This window comes from Pelecanus crispus, chromosome 1, assembly GCF_030463565.1.
Source record: "Pelecanus crispus isolate bPelCri1 chromosome 1, bPelCri1.pri, whole genome shotgun sequence".
Lineage (NCBI taxonomy): Eukaryota > Metazoa > Chordata > Aves > Pelecaniformes > Pelecanidae > Pelecanus > Pelecanus crispus.
In genome coordinates this window covers 192057508-192074899 of record NC_134643.1, presented here as the reverse complement: position 1 = coordinate 192074899, position 17392 = coordinate 192057508, and the positions used below count along the sequence as shown (strand labels likewise).

The window sequence follows — 17392 nt, the reverse complement described above, 5'->3', positions numbered from 1 at the left end:
TGCACCCCTGAGGCAGCAGAACACAGCAAATCTTTGGGAGAGGTATATGCATCCTTCACCTGCTTTCAATTAAGATATCACAAATCACCAAAATATTTAAGAGTTCTTATGCTACTGAACTGAAATAGACACAACTGTTCTCTCCAAAGATACAATCATTTCTCAACTTTTTGAGATGCAAAATTTAGAAAGCACATAAATGCAACGTGTTACCCTGGTCAAATTAATCAAAGAAACAGAACTAAGTTCCCTCTTTCTTAGAATATCCTGAAGTAAGTTCTAGATATGAAGATATAAAGCTGGTTTGTAATTATCAAGAATAGAAGATATAAGACTCCAGCCAAAAGACTTGCGAGAATTAATAGTCTGAAGTAAACTTTTAATACACAAGCAAGAAACTCCATTTTGCATTTCTACAGGAACACCAGGCTAATTTCAGCCAGCCAAAGCACACAAAAACTCCATATGCATCTTTGAGACTGCTAGAAGAGCTGCTGTTGCTGCCATGATGATTTAAGACTAAACGGGAAAGGGACAAAACGATTTTGGATACAGTTACAACAGTTGGTCCAATACTGCTACTTCTTTCTATAAATCCTGCCTTGCCTATTTGAGTTCAAATATTCAGGACATGGATCAAACTTACATGTAGCATCTTCATATACCTGCCCTCAGAACTACTGATTTTTCAGAGTCTCACCTAGAGCAAGACAATTCAGTCCAAAAGAATGGATATGCACTTTAACAGTGTACTTGGACTAAGAAGACACTTTGAGTAATTTATCAGGCATCACTACCATTCCTGGATTCAATTGGTAATCTGGCTTAATCTTTCATAAATCATATTCTTCACCAAGCAGTCAAGTAAAGAAAAGCATAAACCCATTCATAAATGAGTGTGTACAGTAGTCAAGACTAAGTATAAGAAATGTTAACAGATACAAGCCAATAAAACACAGTGGCACCAATTTATTATAGTGGACAGCTCTAGGCAGTCTTGCATGTGTTCCTACAGTGTCCCAAGTGTAACATGCCACTTTCCGAAACATTTATTCTTGAAATAAGTGTAGATCTCTGACCAGATCATTACTCAAGTGATATCCAAAAAACGGGTCAGAATTCATTTGTAGTTTGACCAGAAAATTTCTGGATTTCTAAACAATTTTACAACAGCCATTCCCCCCAACCCCCCCCAAAAAATTCCTCAATATGGGGAACCACAGAAGAATTAAAAGCTTCTACTCCTCCTTAAACAAATCAGAACACTGAAGTGACCAGCTATATTTTAAATACCCTCTAGCAGGTGCTTTCTAAAAAGCACGTATGACAAAATACACCAAAAGCACCTTCAAACGTTACCACACGAAAGTAAGAACACAGATATACTGCACCTCCTTGAAACCAGCTACTGGAACAAGGTGACTTTAGCAGCTATGCCCTGCCTCTCCCTTTAAACCAAATGACACATAAAACAGGAAATGTAAATATTATTTTAGAGAACCTCCCAAGCTCTGCCTAAGTAGCACTGAGGATCAAGAGCCCCTCAAGCTTCCATCAGAACTTCATGGCTAGTCACAAGCCTTTGCAAAGGAGGTAGAAAGAACCTTTATTAAAAAGCTCAGCCTCAGATCTCAGTTTCTCATGGGCTAAAATACATAGAATATTCTTCTAGTCTTGACTCTCTCCATGTACTGGAGCCCTACCATCAGGAAAGATTCAGATATTTGGGTAGTGACATTATGATAGCACATCAGGTGCTCTTAAAGTGTGGTAAAAGAGGTTTGCTATTTCTTTAGAATTTAATCAAGAGATGACAACTGAAAGTACTGTGACAAACCTGACACCTAGTCTGCAATTAATTCAGCATCAGCTAGCTTGTGCTCACTAGAGAAGTAATTCTGCATAGACAGATTACTCTAGGGGATTCTCTGTAGAGCTGTAACAATACACTTGAATGCAAAAAGTTGGAACTTCTTGCTTTGCCAGAGCTAGTTCTATGGATGCAGCTTAAAAAAAACATTTGTGCCTAATGGGATTCAGATGAGTTTACACTTTCTCTGAATTCAGAAAACAAAAATCCTTGTAGTCTTCTTAAGGCAACGTAAGTTTAAAAGTAATTAAAATAGTGATAAAAATCCACTAAAACTTGTAACAAAAAATATTTCTTTTTTTTTTAATTTGTCCAGCAAGAGGGTCCCTTTGACCACCCCACTCCCCAAATTAGATCTGAAAAAGCACAGATCCCTCCAGCATTTGTAGGCAAGTCTTCTAGACAGTTTTAAGAGTCAGCAGGAATTGCAGACAATAATTAGTGATGCTGAGAGATCCCACTGCAGAATTTTGTTTAGGAATCAGAATCCCCCAAATCTCTCAAGAAAACTTGACCAGATTCTTTTGCTCCCTGATTTAAGGTGCAAGACTTCTTACACATTGATTGAAGTTGCTTTGATATTCCTTAGGCATTCAGCTTTTAACATCAAGAAGGTACAAATTATCTTTGATTGTTCTATGGCATACTTCCAGTAACTCTGATAAGCATATGGATTTAAGAGGTTTTTTCCCCAACCTCAAGCTCCCTAGACATTTAATATAGGAATGGTGTCAAAAGCCATCCCTTTGTCTTAACTGGATGGCCATCAGAAAGTGTTTCCTGTGATACTAAAGGAAGACTTTTTTTTAAAAAAAAATGTTAAACACTTAAATATTTAATGGGAAATTTGCCCCTTAACATGCCACTCAAACACATACAGAACAAGCAAGGCATTCTGTGCCAATCTCAAGTAGCCTCCTACCTGTGGCTTAAACAGAAGACAGCTACTCCTAAAGCTCTTTGGGTAGCTGTTAAGTATTTCACAGGTACAAACTTTTGGAAGACAAGCTTAGAACATAGTAGTAATCATCAAGCCAGTAGACCTAAACCATTATCTAAAATTCAGTGGCAAAATAGACACTTTCAGAACACCTCTAGACTGGATTTCTTATACCTGTAAGAGAGAAGAAAGCTTTAGAAGCAGCCAGATTTTACAAGCCATACCTACTGTCTGCAGAAAGTAAACATCATAGATAGTCTTTTCCTAAGAGATAAAAGGCATTTTTCTTAAAGATTCTGCAAAATTGTAGAGAGGAAAATAAAACCTTGTTTCAGGTATTTGATTACCAATTAATATTCACTGTACACACCTTATTTTAGACTTTTTTTTTATTCAGACCACATTATGTACTTCAAAAGTATGTACTGATGTAGCAACAAATGATACACAGAAGTGAGAACTCATAGCAAAAAGATCAGGTTTTGTATTACAAAGGATACAGACATGACTCTTTACATCATTACGAAGTCCTTTCCGAACAAATTCATATGCTTCTTCCTTCTTCCCTAAGCAGTTCAAGGTCAGTCCTTTCATTGCGAGCGTCTCTGTAAGAAATATCATATACTTTGTTTCTGACTTCCCATATGCCAGTTTCACAGTGCAGATACCCTTTGAAGTTTTATTCGTCACTGAACACAGCGACATTCCCCATTAAATGATAAATTTAGATCAGGATAGCAGCCTAGCACAGCTGAAGGCTGTTATATGGAAGCATTTCCTTTCTTGAAATTGGTCTTAAAAAAAGATCACTGCAGAGCATCATACAGATGTGATGAACACAGACAACACAAACTTTATTAATTAAAAAATACATTTAACTGGCTTTAAGGGATTTAACAATAAGCTAAAGCAATTTTAGAGAGCTTTTCAATGTATGCTAAAGTTCCAGGCAGGCAGAACAAGAAAAAAAAAATTAATTCAGTTGTGTCATACCATAAGAAACAGATCTCTGTCACAGTCAGCTCCACCATTACAGGTTGCTTACAAAGCATTAGTTAAGAGGAGCATATTTCCCACTACAGTATTTTGGAGGTAAAAAACGTTTAAGTAGTAGCATTTTAATCAACATTCCGAGAGGCACAAGATACCAAATCATACATTGATATGACTATTGCTCCCTCTCTTCCCCCATTCTTCAAGTAACACTGTGGGAAACAAGTTGCATGTAATGCATGCACTATGCCTGAAAGCTGTTCCAGATTTTTTTTTTTTGCTAAATAAGAGACCATTTAGGTTGGGTCCCTGCCAGAAGATTAGTCACATTTGCATCACTGTACTCTGGTTTTCCTCCTTTGCCCCAGTATTAATGGCAACAGCCCATCATCTCAAGGTCAGCTATAACAGCAGTTTGAAGTTTCATTGATAGACCTGTTTAACACCGTTTTCTGCAAAAGTACACCTAAAGTGAATGATGACTCAAAATAAGCCAAGGCTTTTGTTTTGTTTTTAACTTGTCCTACATCCACACTAAGAACAGAGAAAGCTAGAATGATACCTTCCCAATAATATCAGGAAGCTAGAAAAAGAATATCCCCACTGTGGGAAGGAGGGCAAGCTACTCCTACCTTCCCACACCAGGGAGATAACTGTCCAGCCACAGCAATCCATCTGTTTGCCACCTTCTCACTAAATTTTTCAAATTCCTTGTCTCTGAAGCTAAGTGTGACAACAGTGCAGCTTCCCATCAGATCATTTCATTGGTTTAGATCTGCTTCAGCTGTTCGTTCCAGGCTTTGCTCCCAAGCTTCAAAGCTATTAGTGGCTCAGAGCCCAAGTAGTATGTGGACTGTAGTTGTCCTGGAAAAGTTTAAGAGGCAGCAAGAGCAGAAAAGACAGAGATGTATACTGAGATGTTATAAAAACACAAGTGCTAGTAGAGACAAATGCATCAGGTCAGAGCTGGACAAGCCACTCTAGCTTTGAAGCAACAAGAAAACCGTACTTTTATCTCTAGAGAGGTAATGAAGGCAACAAAGAAACAGCAGACACTGATGGAAGCATGAAAGGGATTAGTCGAACATTTTTGCAAGATTCGACAGTGTCAAATAGGAAAATAATTTTACTGACACAGTACGTGCACACTCAGTGTCAGGCTGCTTCAACAGCAGACAAACAACAAAAATTCACTGTATCAGAAGGAAAGATTGGCTGAACCATGCAACAGCAACCCTGTAATACAGTAAGACTAGAGTATCTTATTGAGGATTAAGTTCTGACAGACATAAATAAAAGCAACATTTTGCTGTCCTGTTTCCTGCAGTGTTTATCTGAACAGGATCTCCAGATTCTGTCTAGCTTCAAGTCTTAGCAGCAACAGTATTCCACTTAACTTTATTCCTTGTAAGAAGCAATTTGGTATGCAGTACAGAAAATTTAAGAATACAAACTTGACAAAAAAGCATGATTTTTAATTCATTGGCAGAATACCTTCATGTAGTATTCAAAAAAAGGCTGGGCTTGCTATTAAATAGGAATGTAATAAAAGCCCACACTAGCATTCTGACCCAGAAACCTAGAAAGGCAACTTACTTGGAAGCTTCACTGAAGTGTGCTTCCACCATGTATTTTGATCTTCATCACCCCACTGCACAGGAGTGTTTGACTGAGCTAGGGTGGAAGCTTGGTCTTAATGCACAAAGACTGAAAATCCAGAGTAATTACTCAGTCATAAGGACAGAATCATACTCAGCAACAGGCTCCTTTCTTCCCCAATAGTATGGAAGAGACTGATTATACATTTAAGCTCATGACAGGAGGGAAAAAGAAAAAAGTCTGAGTCTGTAGTTACCTCCATGTTCAGCAAATTTCGGGTTAGAGAGGATCATCTTGCAGAACTTGAGTCCATTTTTGTACTGTTTTTGTTCATAACATTTCTGAAAAAAAAGGTGTAATTACAATCACTGAAATGCATTTAAAAACAGAGTACCTTAACATAATATTACAAATGCAGTAGTTCTTTCAGTAAGGTATGGTAATCAGATCACTAACAAGCTCTAGTTGAATATGACTTCATATTACATTGCCTTTTTTTAGCATTCAGAACAGTATCTGCCTTCATTTACATGCAGCCAATGCTCCACCTCATGGTCTCCTTTTTATAAAAAGTTAGTAATTCCTTTTCAACAGAAATAGAAAAGGCAAGTAGGAATGTCTACTTTGATTCAAAAATTCTTAAAATAGAGAGCCAAGTTAGAAATCTTGACTCAACAGAACTTCTGAGAAGCATTAAGTCTCAAAGAGTCTGGACACTCCTTTCAACATCCCACATCCCTGGCTTAGTGACCTCCCAGAGTACGAAATCTCAGACAGAAGACTTTCCTTGTTGCCGATGTAGACTCTTGGGAGGAAGAGAGAAACCATGAAGGAGGATAGAACTATTGTAGCCTCAAAAAAAAAAAGGTATCCAGGGAGGGAGAATTTACCTGGGTATTAAAAAAAACAAATAGCTGTACTATTCCAGCTAGAAATTAGGTAAGGGCTACTTTTACATTTATTTAGGGTACCATTGACCTAATCACTAGGTAAACTGGCAAACAATGCAGTTCAGCTGTGGGAACACAAGGAAAAAAAACCACACATGTGAACCTGGGTCCCTTTTCTTTTTTTGAAAGATATTACCTGATGTAAATAAGTCATCAAGGTCTTAGTAATTTAAATCAATTGCCGATCACTAGAGTTGATCACTTTGAAACAAGTTTACTTAAGTCAAAGGCATGCTTGTATCAGTAAGCATGAAAATGATTTAAGGTCATTTAAGCTTCTTAACTTGAAGAAAAGAAACAAACCAGGCTTAACTTGGCACCATTTTCAGTTAATAAGGTGTATTGTCCTGCTGTAATTTAGATGGCTGTTCTCAGGAGAAAGGATGTCATTTCAGTTATGTACTTGAGTACTTTAACTGTCTCTCATAGATCACTCCCACTCCATCAATCTTCCAGGACAGAGGTAAAACCTATGTTAAATTAATGCAGAGTGTAGTAACTCCTTTGCAGTCATAATACATAATCACATTGCTTCCCAGGGTACAAGCAAAAGAGAAACACGCCTGTGCTGACTTTTGGGTAATTGGCTAAGGTGCCAAAACAAGGGTCCTCCTCCAGTCTGTGGGAAAGGGTTTAATTACAGACAGTTTTTAAGTCTTTGTTGCCTGGAACTCAAGACACTTGCAGTTAACCATGATTAACTGGAGACTAAATCATAGAATAATTTAAGTCAACAAGAACCTTCAGAGGTCACCTAAATCACCCCTCAAAACAAAGGAGAGCTAACCTTGATATTGGATCAGGTTGCTCTGCCTGACTGACTTCTGGCAGGATGGCCAGGGAGTTCCCATCAGAGGCAAATAGTTATACTATGGCAATTAACATTTAAACGACAGCAACAAAAAAGCTTTGAGAATTTTAAACTGAGAACTAGTTTCCACATCTTCATCTGAAATAACCAAGTTGCAGCAAAACTTGGGCTCCCCTGCAGGGGAAGGTCAAATTCTCCCATTCATTTCCCCCCCCCCCCCCCCCCCCCGCCTTAACACAAGATGCTTAGGATCATTTTTAAAGAATCCTAAGAAAATACCAACAGTGTTCTAAGTATGCTTTTTAAATTTATTCAGGTATGCCTAAAAAAGTAAAAGAACACTGTACATTCATCTATGATTCTACAACTCTTGCAATGTTGAGTGAAACTCCAAATATACAGCAATGCTTAACCATAGAACAGAAGCTAGAGTCAAGTGTGCACTTAAAATAGATTAACTATTTCAGGAAATCCATTATCCTTGCTCTGACATTTTTATCCTATAGAGTTCAGTCCCAGGCCTAGAATAAGAACTGAACTTAGATAATTATAGACAAATTTGAGATTTTTGGAGGACAAACAAGATCACATTTTCCAAATGCCAACAGATGGATGGAAGAGAGAAGTTAATGCTCTCCACAGAGAGAAGCACAAGTTCAACATTCACAGTTGGGTGGCTTGCTGATAGACAAGCAGTATACTTGTACTTGTCAATAAACAGGTTAGCTTAAAACCAGACACAAACCACAGCATTTCTTGCCCAGCTGCTCTTTACTAGACTAAAGAGGGGCTGACTACAGAAACTTAATGAGTCAGTACAAAATGCAACAATTCCACTGCTTATGGGACAAGCCTTGCTGGTTAGTCAAAAGGTGACTTCCCAGCCCCACTCCCTCCAAATACATATATACACATACATGCATTTGTAAGTAAGTTATATATTTATACCAATACATTGGCTCAAATGTACATCAATATAAGAGAAAGGACTTTGCTCAGCAATACAAATATATACAGATATAGTGAAAGGCTTACAGATTCAGTTACATGGACAAGCCTGGGGCTTTAAAAGCATCCAAACTTCACGAATAGAGTGCTTTTAAACTTCTGTCTGTCAAAAAACTGTGAATGAGCACACCATGCTCCACCTGTATCTTGTTTACAGAAAACCAGAGTTTGATGCCATATGATACCATCTCATTTTGAGCACAGATGGGAATTTCATCGTTGAGAAACCTGATGTCTCCATATGTATTCTCAAGTTTTGTACTAAACAGGACAAATATAACTGAAATGCATTCATTAGTATCTGTCCCATTGCATTAAGTCTTTGGTACAGTAAAAGCTCAAGCTAATATGCTGTTGGGTTTTTTTTTTTTTGTTGGTTGGTTTGGGTTTTTTTGGTTTGTGGTTTGGTTTTTTTTTTTTTTTAAACAGCCTTATGTATTGTGCTTAATGTGAGGCTCCCCAACACCCTTTTATGGCAATAATTTCCTGCTAGAACTAAAGCCAAATCACGAATGCTTACACATTTGAAACCTCAAAGGGAGATTTTTGGCAAGGCCAAAATGTTATCCAGAACTTCTGTTACCAGATGTTCCTGGAAGGATGTTACCTCTGCTGGCAAACATCTCATCCTGGTTTATTCCCTTTTTCAACACTAAATCAAAAGATATAAACTACTTGTAGACTTTGCCATACAGTTAAGCTAGACATCATTTTATGCACTTTCAGGTAAGAATCAAGTGCCTCTACACAGAGGTTAAATAGGCACAGCATCTAGGAACTAACTATAACTGTAAAGGTAAAAAATACCACTGACAAGGATACAACAATGAAGAGGAAGAGGAGACTTTAATCCTGTAGCAGCAGCAAAGCGCTGTAATACTTAAGGAACTACCATTCACAAATTCTAGCTTATTTTGTAAAGAGACAAAACCCCCTTCCACTAGTAAATTATCAACAGAATCAGGGATCTCAATGGCTCACTAACATTACCACAGGACTTCATGTATCACCACTCAATCACATATGCCACATACATGTAAATTATACTTAACTACTTGCAACATCAGGCTAGTAAAGGGATACTTTTACACACTACGCCTCCCTACACAAAGCATTTGCCACTTAAGAAAAAGTCTTGTATTGAGACAACAGCTACGTTTTTCACATACTGAAGACAATTTAATATACAGATCAGCAATTTTATGTCTGAAGAACATCTCGCTATGGCCCTCAGACATTAACACTCACTTCTGAGAAGCCATCTAAAAAAAAAATCTCAACTGGTTGCTCAAAGAGAGACTGCAATTGCAGCAACAAATTCCCTTCCTTACTCCCTGTCCCTAGTGCCTCTGAATGCACTGAAGTGACATATTAGTTCATAAACCATTTTCACGTGAAGGCTGAATAAAATGTAGTATCACATTTGAAGAATAAGGACAGGTATCACATCAAACCAAACAGTGTTAAGCATAGCAACCAGGCTTCCTTGACCAACTTAAACGTTTTAATAGTTTTAAGTTGTTTAAGACGGACTGTGACTGCAACAGAGCTGCAGCAAAGAAGTTCAATCCAAACGAGACACACTGACCAGTCTCATGATGAGCATCTGTAAATGGGGCCTGTAAGAAAGATGGGGACAGACTTTTTAGCAGGGCCTGTTGCAACAGGACAAGGGGTAACAGTTTTAAATTAAAAGAGGACAGATTTAGACTAGATAAGGAAGAAATTTTTTTACAACATGGTGAAACCCTGGAAATGGTTGCCCAGAGAGGTGGTAGATGCCCCAACCCTAGAAACATTCAAGGTCAGGTTGGTCAGGGCTCTGAGCAACCTGATCTAGTTGAAGATGCCCCTGCTTATTGCAGGGGGGTTGGAGTACATGACCGTTAAAGGTCCCTTCCAACCCAAAGCATTCTATGTGCAATTTTCTTTAACAACAATACTGCAATTTGGAAGTTGGTTTTGCTGTCTCTGGACAAGAACTTGTCAAACACTAAATCCAAAACACTGCCAGCAATTTAACACTACTCTCAGATTTGACCTGTGCAGCCCATGTTCTGTTAATACAGGTCTGCACATCAACAGGCTGCCTTGCCAGAAACATGCTGGACCATGAGAACCACCAATAAGAAAATAAGCATTTCAACTGATTTAACAATTTCTAAGTAGCTGAATGAAGACAGCTTCAAGCTTTATTAGAAGAACATCATTTGTTTATTAGTCTTCCCTGCTACTGTAGTTCCATAAAATCCTGCTTTGTGGACCTCTCAGCACTAGACAGTTTCAACATTCTTGCCAAGTGGTGTCTTCTCTCTTGTTGCCAAGATTTTGGTGCAAAACTCTGGGGCTTTTGGCAACACCTAGGATTCATTTAAACAAAACTTTAATCTTATGTTCTCAATGCTTACACCTTCAGTGTTTTAAACTGTGTGTCTGCTGTGTAATAGTGATGGGGGGGCTGCGTAAGGAAGGAACCAAGGAGCTAAATGTGGAACATCAGAGCCTAGAGAAAAGAACAAGGCTTACACATCAAGCCTTACGGAAAGAAGGCTGGAAGTCAGTTGTGCTGGAAATCTGTCCAAGCCACAATGGTGATCAAGTTCAGTAATAAAAACCCTCAAAGTTATCACTGCAGTTCTGATGAGCAACTTTTCCTGGGAGCTATCTGGCAAGTATTTAGGGTCTGTTCATATTAATACACATTTTTAACCAAAACCAGGCACAATCAATACAGGAACATCAGCATGCTCTCAGTATTCTTCTTAATTGACATTTAACACTTGGACCTTTTAAAAAGCCTTCCTTGTTTTATTGCACATCTATAAAACAATGTCATCTGCATCTAACAGACAGTCTATGTTTTTCACAGCAGTTGATGAAATTAAGTTATCTAAGTACTGTAGTCAGATTTTTAGGCAGCACTCTGTATATACTGTTCCTATGCTAACAAATAATAATTACTAAATCATTCACCAGTTTTATAACAAGGTCTGTCACCATCTTGTTTGAATGATCCACAATTAAGTTCCAAAAGAGTTCAGCATGTGTGTTAGAAATGCTCCTTGTATCATGAAATATTTGGATGCTTTGCAATACTGATACAGGAAAAGAAAGCATCATGATGCTATTAAATTTCACAGGCAGACCAGGGACTTCTGCATAAGGTTCCCCAAACAGCAACCCTCTCTCCACAATTATTTCAGTACTGATGTTTGAGAAAATGGAAAAAAGTATCAGCTGAAATGGGCTTCAGATCATAGAGGCCAAGGAAAAAGCTCATTACTGCTTTCCCACCCTCACAGCATCTTAAATTCCTAGTCCCAGGACAACTCTTTCAGAGTACCAACATGTTCTTCTACCCCTTCCCCCCAAGGCCTACTGGTGTTTTATATATGCATATAAAAATTACCTACTCTCTGCTGGTAGGCATGGTTAGCCTCATCAGCTGAAATTAAAAAAAAAAAAAAAAAATGAAGACAACCTAGCTCCAACCTTGCTTGCTTCAGTTGTCAAAATGGACAGGCCACATAGTTCTTCCTCAGACCTGGGGACTTGGCAATGCAGAACAGCACTGAGTCAGACCACAGATGGTGGTGCAAAATAGGACAAGTGGCCAGCATCATATATAGTGGTAACTTTTTTATCAAAGTACTGATGTCACAGTAATATCTAAGCTTTCACTATTATGATTCTCTGTATACAACAACATTTTTTTCCTTTAACCAGCTTTTAGCAGTTATTTAACTTCAAATCTACAGAATTCACAAAACATATTTCCCCCTGCATACTGTACAGTAACAGTTCTAATCACTGATGTTTGTATTCTGTATTACTGACAGAATAAAACTGATACTGTGTTTATTGTTTAATATTTATTGTATCAGAAAGAACATGTGCGATGAAAGAATGTTGTTTCAACATTTGTTGTCATAGACATCTTTAACAGACCTGTAAACTATGCCTCTTTTAAAGGGGGAAGGTTGTTATCAAAAAGCTTGCCTTGAATTAAAACCTAGCCTAATTCCGCGCTCTGCACACACACTCAGTACAACTTGAATCCCTAGAATACCCTTTGCTTCAAAGGGGCAGAAACAAGAGAACACACAGCAGAAAGAGCTCTTGCTTACAAGTACTTAGCATCTGTAACTTCCTCACTATTTGAGTTAGTGGAGTTCTCTACCGTTTATGAACATGTGTATGCCTCTAAAGCAGAAACTGCAACAGCAACACTAGAAATTAGGTAAATCATAGCCCCATCATACATTTTCAACTAGTTTTTAATCTGCACTTTGTGTAGAAGTACTGAAGAGACCAATCTGCCACATCTCCTGGGATGAAACTGCAATTTGCCTAGCAAGAACTCAGACTGAGCAGGTGCTCCACAAGCTAGTGGAACTGCATCTGTGAGCAGTTAAGCAAATGAAACTATCAACATCAGCACTGTTTTGTGACACCTGAAACACATATAAATCTCAGGCTTTAAAAAAAAGTTATGTTTTTATTTAGGCATCTTAAAGCAAGTCCAAGGCAATTACCAATGCAAGCCTTAAACACTAACTACATCTCAACGTTCCATAGAAGATTTCAAAGCAATTCAAAGAAGTTACATGAATCATAGCAGAACAGGCCAGAGAGATCAGACCCAGCTGGTACAGGCCACCAGAGGTAAGATACAAGTGTTAGATGCATAGGGAGAGGTTTATGAATAAGACAAGCATTACTACATTTCTCACCAGGATGTTCTCGGCCTCCAGTTATTTGTGCCTCACCAATCCTCTGAGCCAAAGGGTGTAACTTCACACGCACACAAAAGTGAAGGGCTTCCCCCCCGACCCCCCCAAAGTGCATAAAACTTTTTGTACCTACTACATCTCACAGCAAAGGGTTCCACAGTATAACTACCTTTTTGTTAAGAACTTTTTGTTTGGAACCTGATACTTTGCAGCCACCATTTCTACCAAAATGAAAACTAGGTGTGATAGCTTGAAAATAGGCAAGTCTGTTCTTAACTTCTCCAGATGGTTCATAATTTCAGAATCTTCTATTAAGTTCTTTCTCCTTCAAGAAGGTCATTTCATACTTGTATCCTTCTGAGGAGGTTCAGGGGCAGGACCAGGGGAAACAGCAACGCACACAGCACTGCAAATGTAGACTTGCAGTGTACCCAAGCAGTGGCATAACAGCATTTTTCTTTTCCCAGGATTCACCAGCTTTCAACTCCTGTACAAGGAAATTGTTTTAATAGAACCTCAAAATCCTTAAAGATCTTAGGGGCAATGCAGTTCACAGCCTATACTAGGTCTACAATAAATTAGGATTTCCAGGTCTAACATTCATCTACAATTTTACTTGCTATGACTCAGCTTACTCCAGAAGCATGAAGCACTTCTGCATGTTCTTCAGGTGACCTTCACTTCTTGTGCCATGAGTAGTTTAGTACAACTTTACTTTTCTTGCTATTCATTGGTTGTTCTGTTCAATATAACCATAGGCAATTAAGAAAAAGTTCCAGCACAAAACACAATAGGACTTAACTCTGAGTAGTTATCACTTATTCATACAGGAACTTTCCTTAAAAAAAAAATCCAGATTGAATAAACAGCCAGCACCATTCCATGGAAGCCTGCTTTATGAGCCTTTCATGATGACATTTACAAACTCCTTTTGAAAAACTAAAACAGGAATATTTATTTGGGACAAAGTCTTCTCCAAATCAGACTCCCTCCAATCACTGACAAATGTGAAGCATGATTTTTCCCTTATGAAAGTCTTACTGACTCTTACCATTTAGTCTACTGTCTGTCCTCCACAATTCTGTCATTTCAGTAGTCTGCAGCTGGCCAGGCATCCTCACCACCTCTTTTGAAAGTCAGTGTCAAGGAAACAGCCTACACTTTTCCTATGCTGCCCCTCCTTAGCAGCACAAGTAACAACCACAGCACAAATCAGTCCTATTAGTTACACCAGAAGATTTTTACTGACAGCTCCATACTCCTATCTTTAAAGGAAGGGATCTTTAACTGAGACTTCAGACACCCTCTACTCCAGTAGTGGATTACAATGGCTACCTCAGCTATGTTATTCACCTCATTTGGGAAGCATTAATTAGCACAGCATCAAGCCTTCCCAATTATTGAGTTTAATAGTTTGGTAACTCCCCCACATCATTACTAGGAGACTGACTACTTGCATGCTTATAATCCATTATTATTTCATTAAATAAAATGAAAAAACTTTCAGAATTTTATGAATAAGAACTAATTCAATTAGCTTCTACAAACACTTGCATATTTATCTTTGGTAAAAGAAGAAATCCCTTAAGATTATTGCAGAAGTCAGGGAACAAAAAGGACACTACACAGAAGCCGAACAGCTCCTCACAGATAAGACACATTAGGTAATTACTAAGATTGCCTCACCCAAAAAAGTGGAAGATACATGCCTGAATGAACTAAGTACCAACAAGTCACTGCTACAAAGGGATATACTTGCCGACTTTTTGTGTTTAATTACTTGAAGTCAAACAAGTATAAATGCCTAAACGGGTCTCAGTAAGAGTAATGCCTTGTATCCAAAGGTGTACTAGGACTTAGGTCCCTCGTAACAGGATGAAACATTCACAGGCTAGCCCTTTCTCAAGGGAAATACATTTGCAGTTAAAGCTGCAAACCTTGTTTTATGCAACAACAATATGTGGAATAACTAAGAAATCAAAGGATTAATTATTTACAGGCATGACACTATCCACAATTACATTGGGCATGACACAAACAGCAGACAACACCTTACACTGTGTGATACTGGGCAGACACCAATAGTTATTACCAGACACTAAGCATTTCTTAAAAGCAAAAACAATTTGGCAAGTAAGCCATGCAAGTATAACAACCCCATGGCTTTCCTCTAAAGCACTCAAAGACTACTACTATGACCTGTCCAGACAGAGCTGATTTGATTCTATAAAGCCAAAGCTTAAAACTAATTTTAAGATGAGACATAGTTTATAATCTGGGTTCTCAGGTGGAAGGGGGAGGGGGAAAAAAAAATCAAAGCTGCTTGAACTGAAACATACTCTGAAGGCAAGATTACAACTCTGTTGTAAATACACAAAATCAAAGATCTGCCTAAGCTCACTAGAAGTAAACACCAAATGCACATTACTAAACTTCAATGTTAACAAGAAGCACTCTTAAGTCACCATGTGTACATGTTTATTTTAGATTGCATCTGCCCCATTCACTTAAAGTCACACGAGCTGAAGACTGATTTCAAGTGGCAAGAAACACACCAGCATTCCTGTATTAATTCTTCTTTATGGATGCCTTTTTCTCTTTCCGTAAAGGGGGAGCCAGGAATCTTTCAAACACTTCCTCCGTGCCTTCTGTGAGACTGAGAAGTGAAAAAGAGCTTGAAGTTGCTCAGCCCCTCCCTCCCAAGCAACATCACATCTGTAAGCACCATCAGAGCTTCCAGGGGAAGAGCACTAGTCTAAGAAAAAGCCCCTGTAGAAGAGTGGAACTAAGGCTTAAGAAACAAAACAGACCCGGAAGTCAGGACAGGGAAAGAAATGAGCCCTAGGCACTACCTTACAGTGGTACTGAGAAACTAGAATATTACCTATGCCACAATTGCTATTAGTTCCCTAATCACATCACAGCTAGTTTTAAGTCAGCTTGTTCAAGCACTGCCAAGCATGCAGGCACACAAATTGACGTGGCTTAAACACTATTTACTCAGCTTCTTCAGCAGACTTCACAGTTTACACTGAACTCCATGAGGCCACACTAGCTTGGGCAGCTCTGTAAGCTTGGTTTGCCATCATGTAGGCATCTTGTTCAGATTGTTGCTAACCCGTCTCGCATGTTACATACACACACCAAGCCACCAACTCCTAGGTAATTCTCATGATCTCTAAATGAGTTTCCCACTCCATAACTGCCAATTCTCTGCAGGGTGTTTATAAAAATACTTAGTCTTAATGTATGAGCACAGTTTCCTTTCGTCTGTTCCAAGTGATTAAATCACTACATACTTGTAAGGTCGTCTTATACAGCCTCCCACATACCCCCCTCCCTCTCCCCCCCAATGTGTAAAATGCCCATAGCATCCCTAGTAATCAAGTATTCTGACAGTGCCAAAGTAGGCAAAAGCTGCTTCAAGTAAGGAGCCTTTAGCACTACAAGCTATACTACTACACTAAAATACTTTGAAACATGTCAAGGAACAGAAGGGTTCAATTTGTACTATGTAGACATTAGTATTCCAGAAAGTCTGCACCACGAAAAATTCAAAGCTAGCTAGACAAAGTAATAAGAAATTAAGTTTCAAGCAGTATCAATATATGAAGTGACAAGCCAGCAAGTAAGAGTTTGAGATTAACACTTTAGGAACTGTGACCAGCCACTACACAGCACCAGTTAAACCTTCTGAAAGCTTTAGAAAGCAACTAAATTTCTGTATCAGCTTCACTGAAGTTTTATCCATCTCTTTTTTCCCTTGCCTAAGCACTTATGCTGTCCACTGCTTAATAAAAAAAAAAGTTGTCTAAAATATGATCTCCAGAAAAGCTTTTCTGTATTTCAGCTGAAAAAACTTCAAAAGTGACTGCCACTGTGAACTTGTTTGCTACTAGTAAGAATAATCACTTAACTGTTCTAATATTAGTAATTTATTTTTAGCAGAGAGAAAGAGGAGTGCTAGAATGACTTACTAAGATGCATACCATAAGCATGCAGTAAGCAACAAATCACCATTAAGAACCATTTAGTCTTGTAAAATCTCCATACTACCCAAAGCAGGTAAAAAACCCCAGCACCTGCTGAAATGCACCAGCTACGTACAAAGTACACAGGCTTACATACGCTGTTTTGAGCTCAGCCTCCTGAAGCGAAAAAGCTCACCTCTGCAACCACAGAGTTACTGAAACTAGCCTAATAAATCCCAATATAGCCGAAGAGATTTGTGCCTGCCAACGCGTTACCACTGTGCTGCACGGACCTCCTCTGCCTGCAGGCTAGCAAACTGGCACAAAACGCCTCAACTTTGTTGAGGCTGGAACTCCATTACTATCAGACTGAAAAGCTGATGAAAAGGGGAGCCTGGTGGTTTGCTGTGGGCTGTGTTTTCTTCGGGGGGGCTTTTTTATTTTCATAAAGAGTTAGCATTATAAAATATACAGTGATTGAGTAGAAACTTACAGTTAAGGTGAACTCCTTCTTTAA

General features: G+C 38.6%; 1 protein-coding gene across 1 annotated transcript in view; it reads right to left on the bottom strand.

Annotated features, from left to right (window-relative positions):
• The window catches only part of NAA16 (N-alpha-acetyltransferase 16, NatA auxiliary subunit), a 73442-nt gene that overhangs the window by 54995 nt on the left and 1055 nt on the right, over positions 1-17392 (bottom strand). Inside the window, exons 2-3 of the mRNA XM_075708922.1 lie at positions 5659-5743; positions 3311-3415 (exon numbers count right to left, since the gene is read on the bottom strand). Of these exons, the coding sequence (XP_075565037.1) occupies positions 3311-3415; positions 5659-5743 (190 nt within the window). The remainder of the gene's footprint in view (positions 1-3310; positions 3416-5658; positions 5744-17392) is intronic.